A 19,599-nucleotide genomic window follows, 5' to 3' on the forward strand; every position below is an offset into this window, starting at 1 on the left:
TTATATGACAGCTAAAGGCAGAGTGAGTAGTGGCTCTCCGAACCCAGCCGAGTTGGTTCCCACTCGCAGGAAGGCAACCAAACTCGACCATGTCGTAAAAGCGAGCCGCCACACCAGCCACGCCAAGACCTTCTCGGTCGGAGTCTCACGAGCGTCTGAGAGCTCGCCGTGTTCGAGGCTTGGGTCGAACACGTGGTCGAGTATAGTCGGTAGACATAGTCGGTGAGGCACGACTATGGAAGAAGCCATACTCCTTCTATTATGGAGGGCTTCTATGATGCCAATGAGCGCTCGCTGTGATCGCTTGGGTGGATCACGGGGCCAGCCTGCCTTAGTTCGAGGCCGGCTTTTACGAGGGACGCTGCATCTGGCGGTCCGCGCCGGGATCACCGGGCGCCGGACCCACGGGAGAATCTAGCACGACTGACAGATGATCAGAGTAAAAGAGAGAAAACAAAAGCCGAAGCCGTAAGAGGACAACCAACGGCCATGAGGGTTTTTGGCTCGGACAGTTGGTATGAATATACCCATACAAAATGTACCAAAGAATACCTTTCGTACGGCCGGATACCTGCTGAAGTCGGTACGTGCTGACTAGGTATGAACAGACCTTTACAGTTTCCTGATGACATCACTGTTGGGTTTCGTTCGTTTTACGATCGAGCGATGAACTCTTTCTTTTGGAATGGTCGAAGGGGACGTCGCCCTTGAGTTATGCATGTTTGTACAGGAGCGACGATGATCGGTGTGAAATGTATGAGATCACAGGTTTTGATTCGTAATAGCACAAGTTGTGGTAGATTCCTACAATAGAAAGCGGGGTTGTATGGTAAATGGGTAAATGCTATTGTGCAATCAATTAGTGGTTTTGTTATTTGAAGGGCAGTTGGCAGCTCGTTGGTAGGTCACGGTCGCAGTCGGGTCGCGGGTTGGCAGCCTGACGATCGGCTCTCGTCGTTGTCGTCCAGTGATCGTGTGGTGTTTGAGGTGTGAGGTGTGAGGCGTGAGGCGTGAGGCGTTCCGCGTCCACTGTTCGGTGCGCTCCACCGGAACGTTTGCGCAATGGGAGTCCCCAAGTTCTTCCGCTTCATCAGCGAGCGCTATCCTTGCATCAGCGAGCTGCTGCCCAAGGACGCGCACGTAATACCACTACTACACATTATATATCTCTATACTATACTATACACTACACTACACTTCTTGCACCACGCATCCATATTGCACCACACTCTGTTTACCTTCATACATTTTTATTTTCGTCTTATTTCGCCAATGTCAAATTTTCACTTCACAGTGTCACATCATGTTTTTATCTTTGATCTGCATACGTATACGTGTATTGATTTCGCGCAGTGTGTATATCGCGTGAATGTAAACAGTTATTACTGTATTTCAGTGCAATGTACGATGCCACCACTGTCATGTTTGTTTTGGTTTTTTTTATTATTTTCGTATGTCTTTCAATTGGCGTCGGTTTCATTGTAATTTGGTAAATTGCTATTTAATGTTTATCGATTCGAACAATCTTACCAGTTGGAAAATGTCTTGTTGTCATTAACTCCATATATAAGATTTACATATATAATTACCCAATTGCTTGGAGGTAATACTTTATTGTAATACTTGGAGGTAATACCTGGGTACCTGGCTGAATGAAGAGATGGACCCAGATGAAGATTTAAGAATCCGCATCGAGATGGCTAGAACGGCATTTGTAAAAATGAAGGCGGCGCTTACAAACAAGCATCTCAATCTTCATACGCGGTTGAGATTCGCGAAGAGCTACGTCTGGACAGTATTACTACACGGATGTGAGACGTGGACCAAGATGATCAGCCGCATTGAAGCTTTTGAGATGTGGGTCTATAGGCGTATGCTGAAGATTCCGTGGACCAAAAAGATATCAAACGAAGCTGTCCTCGGCATGATGGGGAGAGGCAGGGAACTTGTTTCTGTCATCGAGCGGAGAAAGATGGAGTACCTCGGACACATGATACGGGGTCCAAAATACGAATTTCTCCGTTTGATAACCATGGGGAAAATAGAAGGAAAAAAATGGATTGGCAGGAAAAAGTTATCTTGGCTTCGAAACATGCGCATGTGGACCGATATGAGCGCCGAAGAGCTGTTCCGAGCCGCTGAAGACCGATGCGGATATATTCAAATAATCGACGAGGTGGTCGCCAACGTCCGGATGCGGACAAGGCATTAACAAGAAGAAGAAGAATACTTTATTCGGATTGTTTGGATCTGGCTTTCCATCAGCTCAAATAAAATAGTTTTCGTACCCTCTAGTTCTATTGGCAGACAGATCAGACCAATCGCTTTCATTACTACCGTGATTCGGAACAAAATCTAATACCATACGTATACCTAAACACAAAATTACAAGCGCAACTTTACTAAGCCGCAAATTATGTATAATTTAAACCTTTGAGTATTGACGTCTTTTCTGTTGAAAGCCCGCCACGCTGAAAACTTCATCAACATTTCCAACTAGAATTATTTAGAAATCCAATAGCAAGCAGGTATAAAATTGTAGCTAATCAAAGCAAACCCTAGATAACTACTGCGGAGGATTTCGAGTTTTGTAAAAGTGTGTTTAGACTCTCTAATATATCTTGCAACAATATAAAACAAATAAAAGAAGTCTATTAATGAATGTATTTTTCTAAAACTATTTCAATCTTCTTCATTGTTAGAATGTAATGCTCACAATCTAAAATACTCAGCAGTTTCGTCAGGTAATTCTGCATTCTGTAAACTTGTCAGCAAAATGCTTATCGGCGTTGGTCAGCATTCAAAGGGTTTTAAGCGATAGGCCAATCAATATCTTTCTGATAAATTGCGAGTCTCGTCTCATTTACTCTTGTATATTGTCAGCAAAACGACGATTGGCGTTGGTCAACCTTCAAAGGGTTAACTACCAAATGTTATCATTTTGCTCATTGCTTTTTATTAGTAATAGCCAAACTTATTTGCTGTTACATTACATAGAAAAGGTTACAGAAATTTTGACATCAGGTTGTACTGTTTCGATAATATTGGCCCTTTTGCTATATTTTGTTGCCTGATTTCATCTATATAATCTGGGTGTGTATCAAAATGCAAAGAATAACAGTATTTTGAATTGTGCAAATGCGGAATATTCGAATTTGGCATAAGGTTTCTAAGGAAGAAGAACCAAAAACAGCCAATCTACCCACAATCAATACACACTAATTCCTTGATATGAGTGAACGCTGAATTCCTTACATTTTTTAAATATAACTGTGTTTATTTTGCCCTTTCAGAATTGCGAATTTGATAATTTATACTTGGACATGAATGGAATCGTTCATATGTGCTCTCATCCAGATGATAACAATCCTCACTTTCGGGTCTCCGAAGAGAAAATGTTCCGAGACATTTTTCATTACGTATCATATCTCTTCCAAATCATCAACCCGAAAAAGTTGTTCTACATGGCCATCGATGGTGTCGCACCTCGTGCCAAAATGAACCAACAGAGATGCCGCAGGTGATTATTTATATATGTATATACTATGAAATTCAGCAATCCTATATATGTATTTACTTTAAATGCAACAATAATTTTAAAGCTTTCATAGAAAAGTTTTGTCTATTGCCTAGTATAAAAATATAATGTGTGCTTTAATGATAGATTTCAATCGGCACGCGAAGCACAGGAAGCTTTAAACAAGGCGGTGTCGAAAGGAGAAATATTGCCGGATACAAAACGATTCGATAGCAATTGTATTACTCCGGGAACGGTATTTATGGTTCGATTGCACGAACAGTTGCGATACTTCATCAAGCATAAAATAACCACAGATCATTCGTGGGCCAAATGCAGAGTTATTTTATCTGGTCACGAGGTAAAGTGTTAGAAAAAAAATGCATTCAGTGCATCCCGTCGTGTAATTAATTGGCTTCTATCGATGTTTTAGACTCCGGGTGAAGGAGAGCATAAAATAATGGACCATATACGATATCTCAAATCGCAACCGGACCACGATCCAAACACCCGACATTGTTTATACGGTTTGGACGCGGATCTCATCATGCTCGGATTTTGCACACACGAGCCTAATTTTTCAATATTACGTGAAGAGGTTCGTAGAAAAAAGACAGTGTGATGAAATTTTTAGATTTGAACCGGTGATGTGAGTGTAATTTTTATTTTATTTCAGGTCATATTCAAGAAAAATGTATCCAGACCGACTTCACCCGATTTAAATAATTTTTATTTATTACATTTATCTCTGTTAAAGGATTATATAGAATTAGAATTTTTTTCTTTGAAAGACGAACTGTCGTTTCCATTCGATATGGATAAGTTAATTGATGATTGGATTTTAATGGGATTCCTTGTTGGTAACGATTTTATACCCCATTTGCCCAATATAATGATTCAAAAAAATGCTTTGCCGCAATTGTACGATGTTTACAAAGCGGTTTTACCCACTTTAGATGGTGAGCTATTTTTTTGGTTTTATCTTTTTGCTTAACGCATGCATGCTTCTTGAATCGTTGCTCATGCATACGGTTCGTTTGTTTATTTTTTAGGTTATCTCAATGAAAATGGGATATTAAATTTGCGACGGTTTGAAGTTTATTTGAAAAAATTGGCGGACATAGACAGGCAACAGTTTGAAGAAGTCTTTGCAGATTTAAAATATTTAGAAAGCAAATCTGAAAGAAAAATGTATAGACAGGGGCTGATATCAGTAAGCAGCTAATTACATTGGGTCTACTCCGTTTCATTGACTCGAAATATCTCGACCCTCGTTTTCTCGAATTTTTTGGTGTATTTCGTCGTTTTGTTTGTACATATATTTGTTAGTCAAAGTGTATTTTCAGTTTTAATATATTCAAACTGGTGTTTTAGGTCATTCATATTCGAATACGATTCAAATAGCAAATAATATCTCTACAAGCGCAAATATACTTTCAACAATGTGCGCCAGTAGTAATATAACATTTGATTTTAACAGCTCTGATGTTTTTACGAATGCCTTAGAATTCAATAATGCATTGATATTTGCTAGGTATTACGAATAATTTGGTGTATTTCGTCGTTTAGTTTGTACGTTTGTTAGTCAAAGTGTATTTTCAGTTTTAATATATTCAAACTGGTGTTTTAGGTCATTCATATTCGAATACAATTCAAATAGCAAATTATATCTCTACAAGCGCAAATACACTTTCAACAATGTGCGCCAGTAGTAATATAACATTTGATTTTAACAGCTCTGATGTTTTTACGAATGCCTTAGAATTCAATAATGCATTGATATTTGCTAGGTATTACGAATAATTTGGTGTATTTCGTCGTTTAGTTTGTACGTTTGTTAGTCAAAGTGTATTTTCAGTTTTAATATATTCAAACTGGTGTTTTAGGTCATTCATATTCGAATACAATTCAAATAGCAAATTATATCTCTACAAGCGCAAATATACTTTCAACAATGTGCGCCAGTAGTAATATAACATTTGATTTTAACAGCTCTGATGTTTTTACGAATGCCTTAGAATTCAATGATGCATTCATATTTGCTAGGTATTACGAATAAAGGTTAATGAGTACCGTATATGATAACTCTAAGAATATGTTCAAAGCAGAAATGCAGTTTTCCGTCGAGTGACGTTTTAATGAAAACCTAATCTGTTACCAACTTACAGTTGAACTGTATTTCCAGTTGTAATATATTTTGATCAGTTGGAATGTAATTCGCCAAATGGATTAACCTATGTGGGTTAGATGGAATATATTCCAACTAATCAAAATATATTACAACTGGAAGATACACTTCAACTGTAAAATATATACGTGACTGCGCACGCGACTATTGTTGCCACGAAAATCGCGAATTGGGAATATCTGGCATGCGAATTCTGGTTATTTTGATAATTCGCGTGGTCGTGATTGAGAGTTTAGTGACGTGTGCGAGATCTCTTTGTGCAAAATAATCACAAAACACATATGTATGTTTAAAAAGATGTTTTATATAGTGAAATACTTATTTTTCGATCTAAATATGGACTATTAAAAAATATATAATAAGAATTTCGCTGTTAATTTGTATTAAATATACAAACTCCTGCTCAAACAGACGAAATGTCGGTAAAACGAATGTCGAGAAGCTTCTAGTATGTGGAACGGAGTGCACCGAATTTAATTTTGTATGTTACGATAATTATAACGAACCAAGATCGTTAATATATCGTATTTTTTATTTTAGAGTAATCATGTTCCTGATGATAATGAAACATTTGGAGTAGATGTGGAAGAAATTAAGAAAATGTCTACGTCTGGTTTTCAAAATGATTTACAAAATTTGATCAAATCTACAAATAATATGGTATTTTATTTCTAAATCGTTTTTATATTCGATACTGTTTTTAAATTATTCACTCTCTATTTTTTTTTTTGATATAAGGTTATGGAATCCGACGACGATGATCTCATTGACTTTGGCGGTTCTGATGACGATGCAAGAATGAGTGACAATGGTATTCAATCATTCAATAAAAAAAATTCAATACCTTCAAATGATTTTCTTTAAACAATCTCTTATGTATTATCGTTTTAGATTTATTTGAAACTGAATTTGTTTTACACAAACGAGATTATTATATGAAAAAACTAGACTTCGCTATAGTTACAGAGTAAGTTGCATTACAATCTATAAAAAACGCAATTCTATTGCGGAAAGAAACGCAATTCTATTCTGTTTATTGTTTAATTTGGTTATTTTAAGTTATTCTCATCCTCGATAATGTAATTTATATAATTTTTTAGGGATGTGATAAGATTGCAAGCTGAAGGATATATTCGCGCTATTCAGTGGATTCTAAATTACTACTATCAAGGTTGTTGCAGTTGGTCTTGGTTTTTTCCACATCATTATGCGCCGTTTTTATCAGACTTAGTTAATTTTTCTAATTTGGATATACAATTTGAATTTGGCAAGCCATTTGCACCGTTCGAACAGGTATTTAGAATTTTTTATTTAATATACATGTGTACATTCATATATACCATTGTAATCTTTTATATATACTAGTGTTTTTACCCGGCTTCGCTCGGTATTTGTAATATAAACAGCTTAACCCTTTGCCTGTGGCAATAAATATAGCGAACAAGCCCTGCACGCGGCACCTTTTTCGCGAATTTGGCAATCGAGTTTTCGACTTTAAATACAGATTTTAAGATTTACTCAAGTAACCAGATATGTTAAGTAACACATAAAGCATTATTTTAAACAATAAAATATATAATATATCTCGTAGTTTTGGCTTAATTGTCAAATAATCATTCTTCATACAATTGAGACGTATCGTCGCCATTGTGTTCAACAGACGTGACGTCACATAAACGAGGTTTCAGTATGGTTCCACAAAAAACCAATTTTGACTGGTATATATTCATTTTAAGCTAATTGAATAGGTGGCATTCAACTCTCAGTAATATATTCAACCAATTATGAACCTTAAAACAGTTGAAATAGGTGCATATAAGGCTCAAAATCCCGTGCAAAGTTCAGAAATTCTATGGAAGACAGCCGCTCTATAGACTTGTCGCTCAAAGCTTCCATAGAAGACGGCCGCGGGCAAACATGGCAAAACAATCTAATAGTAAACATTTGTTTGTCTTTTTATTTAATTTATTTGTATCGAAAAAAAAATATATTTAACGATGTCGATATTGTCGTCATATCTAGAAACTTTGATTTGTTTTCGATGTTACCAATAAACCTTACATACTTACATAGTTACAAAGTCTCTTTCGAAATTATATATAAGGTGTGTTTATTTGTTAAATTTAGCTCTTGGCCGTTCTTCCCGCCGCCAGCAAGGATTTACTTCCGGAAGCGTATCACAATTTAATGACATCACCAGATTCTCCGATATATCACTATTATCCGACTGAATTTGAGACTGATTTGAACGGAAAAATACAACAGTGGGAAGCTGTCGTTCTTATACCGTTCATCGTTGAGGTTTGTCCGGAGAATTCATCTGATAATGTGTTTTATTTTGATTCGATATGGTCAAGTGTATGCTTTTGCTTTAGGAAGAATTATTATCGGCCATGAAGACGTGCTACGATCTTCTTACCGACGAAGAGAAACAAAGAAATATTCATGGTCCGGCGCTCGTCTATGAATTCACAGCTCAAGAAATGGGTATGTGTCAGGCGCCTGCGTATTTCCCCGCCATACACGAATGTCATTCTATAGAACTACCGATGTGGAACAAGGATATAATGTTAGATCCGAGTAAAGTAATCCGAGGCGCTCTTCCGAATAAATACCGGAACGCATTCTTCCCAGGTGTACCGACTCTGAAACATATAGACTTTAAGGTGAATACATTTCTCGGTGAATTTTTGCATCTCGCATCTATTTCTGCGGTGAATAAAATGTGTGAATAATATTTTTCTAGCTGTCGATTTCAAAAGCTAGGGTCAAGATTTTCGAATTTCCTTCTCGGAATGATAATTTTGTTTTGGACATTGAACCACTCGCTGAAAATCCATCCATAGAATCGTTGGCGTCTAAATTCCTCGGAAAAATAGTCTGGGTGGGATGGCCGTACATCATAGAGGCAAAGTTAGTAAATTAATTTGTTAAAAAAACCTTCGTTTGAATGTGTGTATTAAATAACAGTTATAAATAAATTCAATGTTGTTTTTTTTTAGGGTTTTGACAATAACTAATAACGAGTATCAAGTGTCATATGCTACAACTTCAAGTAATAATACGTTGACGGCAGACGAAATTACTTCAATGTCAAAAGTTCCTTTGACCGAAAAATTGAAATTACAATGGGAAGGTGAAAAATCCCACGTCAATAGACAGTGAGTATAATATTTTCAATTAATATGTGTGTAAACCATAGATGTAGAATAACCTAGATATGCCATTACATACAAATTTCGTTGAAGATCTTATCGCTACTAACTGAGGGGTGCGGGGGGTTTAACTAGCGAGGAAGTGGTGAAAAAAAAGGAAGGACGCAGCGGTCGGCAGTGGTCAGCAACCAGTTTATGTATATGTACATGCACTGAAGTTTTATTTAATTTATAACTTTTATTGGACACTCCGCGTGACAGTAAACCAAACTAATAAAGCCATATTAAGAAAAAAATATTTAGCTATACACACTATATTAAACTACAAATGTATGTTACTATAATAAAACCATCATTAACTATTACATTATTTAAACATTGGTAACTTCCACAAGGATCAATTTTAAAGCTGACACGTTAATATTTAGTTCATTGTTTGTAGTTTTAAACTTAATGTCGATTTCTGAATTTCCTTCAGTGCTAACAAGATATACGCGTGCATTTAGTGACACCTGTGGAAGAGGTTGTCGACCGCTGTTCAATCACTGCATACAACACTGCATACATCGCGCCGATATTTCATTATATGTTAAAATACTACTATAATTGAAGACATTATATATTAACTCTTACTTATGATATGTGATGCCATCCGCCTTTTTATGTTTTCTTGAGTAATTGTAACACAATTTCACTGAACACGTTGGCATTTTCGAAAAATGTCAATCGACCTTCCTACTTAGAAGCTAACTAGCTAACGAGAGAGAGTGTGCATGATCTGTACTTTTTTTTGTGTGTGCATGGTCCAACAGGGTGATCAGCTTAGAGCGTCAGGGCGTATCTATGGTATTCTATATCTATGGTGTTAACATAAAATGACGGATGATTTCATATGAATTTATTTATTTTCAGTTACGTTTCACGATTAGGTATTAATACAGGAGACGTTGATATCACGATACATGCTGTAAACGTTAAAGGTAATTATATACAAAACATACGCAAGTATTTTCAAATAAAATCGTTGAGTTGTATTTAATTTATATATACGATGGATATTCCAGGCTACAAATATACTAGTAGCACTGAGGGACAATTATTGCACAGTGTAGAGTGGTGTACAGTTCCCGTCCTGTATCCGATACAAACTGTTTTGACCAATATAGAAGTGGCTCCGATCGCCCGTCCCAAAATGTACAAAACGATAGAGGAAGCTTTCCCCATCGGAGATTCTGCTTTCATAATCGTCGGCCCGTTTTACGGCAGCATGGCAGAAGTATTTCGTTGTTTATATACTTTGGATGTTTCAAAATCAACTGAAGAATGATTTTCAATTTATTTATTATGTTTTTATAGATTGTTGATCTTGTAGAGATCGCTAAAACCGGCCGAATCAAAGTCAACGTGATCACGGAGCCGGAGCCTGATATTACTTTGCCGGATATGATTGCCATACATTCTTATGTACCGTTGCGAGGTGCCGCTGCCAAGTGTGGTAAGTATTGTTTTTATTATTTTTTATTACATACCTCCTTTACGTTTCACTTACGATTACAATTCAGGAAAAAGTTTGCCTCTTATTCGATCGGTTTCATACTTTGCCACATTTCGGTCATCAATATAAGTAAACTATTGTAGGGCCCGTTGATTTCAACGGGTGGTTTCGAAAAAAAATTGAAACTCGAATAAAAATAAAGTTAAAGATATGGAATCGACTGGTTTCGGAAAGACAAAGGCACAAAAAAATGAAAATTATGAAAAAAATGAAAAATATGAAAATAATGAAAAATATGAAAAAAATTAAAAAAATGAAAAAACTGAAAATAATGAAAAAAAATGAAAAAAATGGAAATAATGAAAAAGATGAAAAATTTGAAAAAAATGAAAAAAAATGAAAAAACTGAAAATAATGAAAAATATGAAAAAAATAAAAAAAAAAATTTTTTTCGATTGTCGACGAAAGCCGAAGTCGATTGTCGATTATCGACGAAAGCCGAAGATACGCGAATGATTGGTTCCCCATACTTGTAAAGGGTAATCGAATATTATGTACGTAATTTAGAGCATTTTTTCCATCGAGACCGTAGTCTAATGGTTAGCGTGAATGTTCTGAGCCCAAGAACCCCAGCTCGACCCCGCGATCTGGAATTAATTTTATTTTTCAAATATCGCTAAAATATAAATTAATTTCAATTCAATAATTTCAATTAAAAATATATATTTAATTGTTTTATATGAAAAGAAAAAAAATGGTTCAAAACCTCGCTAAATAAAATTATTATAATTACGTATTTTTATATGGCGAGAACGAATATTTCAATTAATGTTTAAAAAAAAAAGGCGAAATGAAGAATTGGATTTGGCGTGATGCACGTGACCATTAGCTCAATTTAGACCCATATTCAGGCTATTTGGGGGGATCGGTTCGAGTCGCGACAAAGTCGTCTCGTCGAAAAATGAATTAATCGATTTTTATCGATTCATTCATTATGTTCGGCGAGAGTTAGGACACACACACACACAGATTACCGTCTTTATATATATGATGGCTCCTCCGCCATTACGATGGTACCAAAATATCGTGTAAGACGCGTTTGATATCTGCCCGGCGAGATAGTCGTTGACGTTTATCCGCCGTTTGTTTATTAGTTTTAAACATTAGATGGCGGTAGTAAAATAATAAAATTATTGGTATTTTTATTCAAAATAATAATTTTAAATGCAAATTATAGAAGAGGTATGTTTTTAAAAAACTTTTTTTGAAATTTATGAAATTATGATGAATTGGGTTCAAACCTCCAGCTGGTTGTTGATGCATATGTCACAGTGAAAATATATTTTCAATGACGTTTCAGTGAAATCATAATCAGTTACATTTTTATTACAAACCTCCTTTACGTTTCACTTACGATTACAATTCAGGAAAAAATTTGCCTCTTATCCGATTGTTTTCATACTTTGCCATATTGCTCATTTCGGTCATCAATATAAGTAAATGGCTCCTCCGCCATTACGATAGAGATAAAATATCGTTTGAGACGCGTTATTAGTTTGTAAATTTGAAAGCTGGGTGACGTCTATGTAGTCTTTAGTTTTATACATAGATGGCGGTAGTAAAATATAATTATTGGTATTTTTATTCAAAATAATAATTTATATATCTTAATATTATATACAAAACTAAAAAAGAGGTTTGTTTTTGAAAACTTTTTTTTATAATATATTTATATTTACTGGCCCCTATCAGTGAAATTATAAATTTTGAAAGTTGGATGACATTCTGATCCATTCCCACTCTCCTCATGGTCCACTATCTGTTTCGATTTGGCTTTTTTTAAGCCGCATGTGTGGGGCTGGATGCGGAAGCAAACACATCGTAATATCTTTGCAGCCAACACTTATTTATTTAAGGTTAGGTTAGGTTAAGTTAAGTTAGGGTTGGTTTTATTCATTTAAGAGTAGTTTGTTCGGGTTTGTTAAATTCATTGTTTGATACATTTTCATTGCTTGAATTGGTGAAAATATATTTTCACTTGAAATATGCTATCGCTGCAACATATAAATACATATATATATATATATATATATATATATATATATATATATATATATATATATATATATATATATATATATATATATATATATATATATATATATATATATATATATATATATATATATATATATATATATATATATATATATATATATATATATATATATATATATATATATATATATATATATATATATATATATATATATATATATATATATATATATATATATATATATATATATAAATATATATATATATATATATATATATATATATATATATATATATATATATATATATATATATATATATATATATATATATATATATATATATATAAATATATATATATATATATATATATATATATATATATATATATATATATATATATATATATATATATATATATATATATATATATATATATATATATATATATATATATATATATATATATATATATATATATATATATATATATGTGTGTATATAGTCCTTTATTGTCTTGTGCTTTGTTCCAATTTATCATATTTTTTTTACTGTTTTAGCTGTCATAATTGTTTCTTTTTTACTTAATGATATGTTTTGTATTAAATATTTTCAGGAATATCTTCACTTTTATTTACCAGAATAACGTCAAGTATGTATGTTGTTCCGAGAGAGAAAGAAGGCTCTAAGAAAAATGAGAGAAACATTAATATAGGTCTTGGTCTCAAATTTACGAAAACTGTAGGTTACTTTGGGCATGTCAAATATTGATTAGATTTCTTATTTATTATTAAATTGTTTTTTAATTTTTTTAGGAAGAAGAAGTTGTAGGATACTGTCATAAAATAGAAAAAAACTGGCAATATTCATTGAGATGTATATCTCTTGTAACCGATTATGTTTGCCGATTTTATGAAATGTTCCAAAAATTGGAAAGGTTTATCGCAATGGAAAATATTAATGAGCACGACATCTTCACAGAACAGGAGTAAGTCCTATTTATCTATACGTATATGTACATATTTTGTGTTGTCCAAGTTCAGTGTTGCTGTACGGATGCGAAATGTGAACTAGATAGTGTCCTTTGGAATGTGGTGCTAAAGATATGAAGGAATGAGGATGTGAGGAACGACATGGTCGACACTGGGAGAGCTTCTTGACACGGTAAAGTGCCATAAAATGGGATATTTTGGATACATTATTTGTGGCCCCAAGTATCGCCTTGTACAAACAATAATAGAGGTGAAAGTAGTAGGCAAATGTTTGCTTGGGAGAAGAGGCTCTCTTGGCTCCGGAACATCAGGTCATGGATGGGAGTCGGGAGTCGAAAAATTGTTTCAGCTTGCCCATGGTAGTCACCTACGTCTGCATATGAACTTGGCATAAGTACATAGGAGATGAATATATTACGTTTGCGAAAAATTCGCTCGATTCAATTGCAACCTTGTATTAAAAATTAAAATAAGATGGGTTTATCTTTTCTGCCATTTAATAGTCATTTAGTTTATTTCCTTTTATTTGATGTCTTCTTTTAACTGAACTATGTATATGTATAAACATTAATTTTCCAATTTAAATTTTAGCGAATACACGATAAATGACGTACTCGAATGGATCGGTGCTCAATCTTTCAAAAACTATCCCATCAGAAAGTGCTCGACGATCGGCCTCGATCCGGAGGAGATGCGATTCATTCACGATACCGTTGATGCTCAGTTTGGCGATATCCTCAGTCAAAAGAAAAAACTCGGCTTAAAAGTTAAACCACACGTATTATTTAAGGTAAATAATTCGACGATAATTCAACAAACGTTATTTCAATACCTGAATATTGTGTATTATGTTGTTATTTAATTATAGGCTGATCTCAGAGTTGGAAACATTCCTCCAGATTTTTCCATCACTAGGTTTAGACTCTTCGACAGAATTGTAAACGTCAGTCCTCAATGTTCGGTAAGCTTTTATTCCCCGGTTGATTCATACTGTTTTATTGTCTGTGTGATTATTTTTTATTTAATATTGTAAATTGCAGGTTCCTTTGGGATATAAAGGCACAGTCGTTTCCATTATTAAACACAATGACATCACTAACTCTGTCAAATTGACCGACAATTTAAACAGTGATCCGTCATATTTGGTGCAATTCGATAGAGCTTTTCCTAATGGCACCACACTGGAAGGTGTACCTGGAAATAGACTATATGTGTAAATATATATATATTTTTTAATATTATTTATTGTGTTTATTTGTTGATATTATATTTCATTGATTTTTCTTTTTAATCCAGAATGCGTGGATTTAATATGTTAAATATAACTGCTGGTTGTCAAGCGCATAATAAAACGAACAATAAGGTACATATATATATATAATTCTTGTTTATTTAATATTATTTTTAAGTATTTTTTTTTTTTTTATTATTTTTTATTATTTTAGGTACAGATTAATAATACTAAAACGGTAGGAAACGGTAAAATGCCATTCACTCCTGAAAAAATGCCAGCTCTTCCGAGTCATTTCCATAATTTGAGGACTAACGATGGCCACAATTCAGCCTTTGCGAATTATGCCAAGTACATACGATTTGTTTTTAATAGTAGTCGTATTCAACGCTACGTTTGATTTAATGCGATTTTATTTTTTACTTTTAGTCCTGTAAAAGCGCAGCAGAGTACGCCTCCGTACACGAAAATTCTGCCAAGACCGGTTAAATTTGAAGTTCCTCCGTTTCAAGTGAACATGTTTTCCCTGTTGTCGAATCAAAATCAAGGCATGCAAGAGAGATGCATAAATCAGGATAAACAAAACATTGTAATGTCGTTGCCTAATCCTAATTTCCAGTCGTCTCCGAACGTTTCGGCCAATCAGTCCCCTATGGCTATCAAAACTGCAGGGCCCATGCAAAACAATGGCTTTTTAAATGTATCTTTACTTTTATTTGACGTTTAATGGTAGATAAATAAAACTTAGCAGCGTACTTTATGTTTATAAATGAAATTATAGGATCAACTGAATGCGAACAACGATAGTGGAACGCGGCTTCTTAGATCTCTGTTGAAGATTAACGATGCACCTAATAATGAAAGGACGCCTGAGAAACCCAAAAGCCATGAACCGATTAAAACTCAAGAGTTTTATAGGAGTCCTCCAAGCAAAACGCAACTTCCGTTTCCGGTTAAATTAATAGATGACTGTGTAAGTATTGTTGTATTTAATGAAATGAGATGCTGAACGGATTCAATCAGATCATTCTAATACTAGCATATTTGAGATGTTTTGCTTTTGAGTGCTCATTTTTTTTAAGCAAATTGCAATAAATATTGTTGCATAGGGGTGGGTGGGTTCAGGATCCAAATGAAAGGCCAAAGTCGCTTCACAGCATTTATTTATTGATTCAGGAGGTCCACACGTAACCAGCGCTCGCTCCATAATAAATCTGATATGGTATATGTACCTCCTTATAAAGGACAAATTGCTCACCACAGCTTCCCCAAATCCATTTATGTATCTATTGTCCAGTCGCGTTATTTCCGTACGCTGCCCAACCGTCCGAAATTATATGCAGTATATGTCGGAGTATTTCATCAGGTAAAAGTCAAGTTAATTCAGGGCACGGCAATACTAGAGTAGTCGCAAAGAGCAACCAATGACAGGAAGGAGCGGGTCGACCGAGGCTCGCTTCCGAGCCTAGAAGGTCTGCCTTGTCGAGAATTCCGACTTTTACCTATTGTTTACTTTGTACATGCTCAAAATACAACGGCTATCGGCGTTTTTCAGGCTCATAGACTTGTTAGCAAAACGCCGATCGGCGTTGGTCAGTATTCAAAGGGTTAACTGTTTGCCCGCGGCCGTCTTCTATGGAAGCTTTGGGCGACAAGTCTGTAGCGCGGCTGTCTTCCATAGAATTTCTGAACTTTGCACGGGATTTTGAGGCTTATAAGCGCCTATTTCAACTGTTTTAAGGTTCAAAATTGGTTGAATACATTACTGAGAGTTGAATGCCATCTATTCAATTTGCTTAAAATGAATATATACCAGTCAAAAATTAGTTTTTTGTGGAACCATACTGAAACCTCGTTTAAGTGACGTCACGTCTTCATACAATTATGAAGAATGATTATTTGACAATTAATCCATAACTACGAGATATATTATGTATTTTATTGTTTAAAATAATACTTTATGTGTTAATTAACATATCTGGTTACTTGAGTAAATATTAAAATTTGTATTTAAGGTCGAAAACTCGATTGCCAAATTCGCGAAAAAGGTACAGGCCTTGTTCGCTATATTTATTGCCGCGGGCAAGGGGTGAAAAGCGATCGGTCAATTAGTATTTTTCTGATAAATTACGAGTCTCGTCTCATTTCATCTTATATACTAATAATTATTTTTTAAAAATGTTTTATTTTTTTTTTATTTTAGTCAAAGCCTTTAGTATATAATCAACAAAATAATTTTGTTGCAACGACTCCACCCAGGATGACTGATAACAATAAGCCTTCAGGTTACGTTATATCGACACCTTTCGTTCCGCTACAAGTGACGAAAAAGAAGTATGTTCTTTCAAGTCTGTTCATTGAATGTATTATACATATAAAAACGTTTTTATTTATTTCAGAGTGTATACAAACACGGAAACTTCTAATGTGAACGTGAAAACAAAACCTGTTTCGACAGAGGTAAATTCAGACAATGTCAATCGTGCTGAACTCGTACAAAAGTCCCAGGTTAATATTCTATTTGATGACAGTTAATATACATATGTATTATATATAATAAAATTTATAATGTTCATTTGTGAAATTCCAGGCCGATGTTAAACCTGTTCAAAATTCTGTCAAGAAGAAAAACCGTAGGCGACCCAAATCTCGCATCGCTGCAAATTTCGACAATTTAAATAATTAAAATTTCAATTGTTTTGTTTAATTATACACATATGACGGATTGAAAACCAGACTGGTACAAGTGACATTTAAAAAAAAAATCTGGTTTAATCTGAGCTTTTTTTTTAAATGTCACTTGTACCAGTCTGGTTTGCAGTCCGTCATATTATTTCTTTTTTTTTTAAATATTTTTGTGATTGTGTAATAAGCGGTCTCCGTGGCGAGACAGAATGTTAAATTACAGAAAACGCAAATATCGGAAGGCAAAGATCGAAAATCGAAAGATCTTAAGTCGAAGGATCAAAAAAAAAGGGTGCATGGTAAACGGTACATACTCACGTACATACTCACTTATTTTGCGCGAGCAGGATAAAACAGGAACAAGAGGAATAGGCTTTTCCTCCCGTGTACCATGTACCATTCTGTCTCGTCACGTAGACCCTGTAATAAGAGCCCACAGTGGACATATACATAAATATTAAATAATAAATAAACGGGATACTTCAAACTATATGTATATAGTAGTTGCCATCAATCATTGAAAGTTCCATGTTGTTGTGATGTTCATGTTTATTTTATGATGATTTAATTAGTCAATAATTGAATTGAGTACAACCGAATTTTAATAAAAATATATTAATTACATAAATTAGTTAAAAAATCTTATCTTCTAGAGTCATTATCATATCAGTTGAAATTATTTAATTAATATTATGTGTGTACTTTAACGCAGTGATATCTTGATTGGAAAAAAAAATGGTGTTGCATGTTCTAGAGTTTATTACACTGCACATGTTAACAATAGTGATCAATTGATAAGTGAGTCGCCAGATTCAAGTAGAGATAACATTTGAAAAGGTTATTCTATGAACTCTTATATATATATATATATATGTACCTTATACTTACTTCCATTTTGAAATTGTTCATATATTATGAATGTATATTTATTAGTTAATTCTATAGAGAATATTTTTGAATCAATATACCTATATGAATTATATAATATTCCCCAGCTTTATAATTTTATTGTAGAATATGGTGGAAACCTCTCATGATTTTCATTTTTCATTTGGTCATGATTTTGCATCGTTGGACAGTTTATTTAATATTAATAAGCACATGAATTTTGAAATATCTTGAAATCACTGCCTTAACGTGTTTTTTTTTTCAAAATATCGCTGGTTTAAACGGGTCAAATACAAAACATAATTGACTGCGTCGAATCAACGATATTCGCAATATTTGTATGTATATGTAAATACTTTGTCTTGGACAAAAGACTGATATATTTTTGTCTTTTTTTCCTATTCACCTATATCGACAGATGTATCATAATTTTATATTTTATTGATATGTTTTACAGTGGAAATATATTTTTATAAATAAATGTGACACCACAGTGATTATATTTTTATTTCAATGCCTTTAATCTTTCCTGTTCCCACACTTTTTTGACATTGATGGAATATTAAATCACACTTTATGTAAATATTTCACAACAGCTTTTCAAACAAATTGTGCATTATTAAAAATCATATTCACAGATAGGACTTCCTGCTATTAAATATCTGCACAATTATTTCAATGTTGAACATTGTTATAATAAAAATAAATGTTTAGGTGGTAAACGGGTGGCTGAGTTTATTTTGTCCTTGTTTTTAATTTATTTTTATTTGCAAAAAAAATATATTTAGATAAAATTGTGAATGTTAAGTAGTTTTTAGCGTCAAAAACGTTTGAGATAAGAAATGAAGTATTTACACTAATAATACTTGTATGTATTGTTTTCGAGTTAACTAGTATTTTGATTTTTCACTTTAATTATCCACATATGTATATACTTCAAGCAACAGCTTTTTTTTAATATTTCAGCTATAAAAAAAAAATATTTTATATATGTACTAAGGCTTCCAATCCCGGGATCCCGGTGTTTTCTGGTACCGTGAATCCCGGTGCTGAAACTAGTCTGAATACCGGAATTACGGTGCTGGCAAAATTTCTTTAAAAATATTAGTTTTACAAATATAATAAAGAAAAAACATAAAACAACATAATATAATGAACAATGGTGGGATGAGCAATGACAGTGATAATCCATTTGTTTTCTCTGACCCGTTTTGGCGCCGGCTTGCCGTTCCCACGAAATGGTATCGACGGCCTGTATTCTGTCGCTGATTTTGTGCTCAACTGCAATGATATTTGTAGCATATTTTGACTGATTCGAACTCAGAATCGATCATTGATCACGTTTTCACGTGTGTGTATATGTTTCTGTACGTCAACGTATTTTGGGGAT

General features: G+C 33.9%; 1 protein-coding gene and 1 long non-coding RNA gene across 3 annotated transcripts in view; one reads left to right on the forward strand and one right to left on the reverse strand.

Moving 5' to 3' along the window:
• The window catches only part of LOC143912468 (uncharacterized), a 258,387-nt gene that overhangs the window by 175,383 nt on the left and 63,405 nt on the right, over positions 1-19,599 (reverse strand). The gene's annotated exons all lie outside the window — the stretch shown is intronic.
• pcm (5'-3' exoribonuclease pacman) lies at positions 903-18,705 on the forward strand. 2 transcript variants are annotated; one of them, XR_013260638.1, is made up of 30 exons: positions 903-1,140; positions 3,294-3,520; positions 3,665-3,878; positions 3,951-4,115; positions 4,194-4,476; positions 4,570-4,730; positions 6,246-6,365; positions 6,444-6,516; positions 6,597-6,672; positions 6,806-6,998; positions 7,833-8,006; positions 8,081-8,371; positions 8,452-8,618; positions 8,708-8,866; positions 9,773-9,840; positions 9,925-10,136; positions 10,217-10,355; positions 13,030-13,154; positions 13,229-13,401; positions 13,997-14,195; positions 14,274-14,366; positions 14,446-14,618; positions 14,702-14,768; positions 14,851-14,987; positions 15,066-15,336; positions 15,418-15,609; positions 16,840-16,970; positions 17,036-17,144; positions 17,227-17,376; positions 17,739-18,703. XR_013260638.1 is itself a non-coding variant. In XM_077431744.1 (29 exons), exons 1-29 carry the CDS (start codon positions 1,063-1,065, stop codon positions 17,320-17,322), a joined length of 4,566 nt encoding a protein of 1,521 aa, XP_077287870.1. In that variant the 5' UTR covers positions 903-1,062; the 3' UTR covers positions 17,323-18,705. The 2 variants fall into 2 exon arrangements, 1 of the variants encoding a protein (XP_077287870.1); XM_077431744.1 differs by having other exon boundaries at positions 17,227-18,705.

Source organism: Arctopsyche grandis, chromosome 5 (genome assembly GCF_051622035.1).
Source record: "Arctopsyche grandis isolate Sample6627 chromosome 5, ASM5162203v2, whole genome shotgun sequence".
NCBI classification, from domain to species: Eukaryota; Metazoa; Arthropoda; class Insecta; order Trichoptera; family Hydropsychidae; genus Arctopsyche; species Arctopsyche grandis.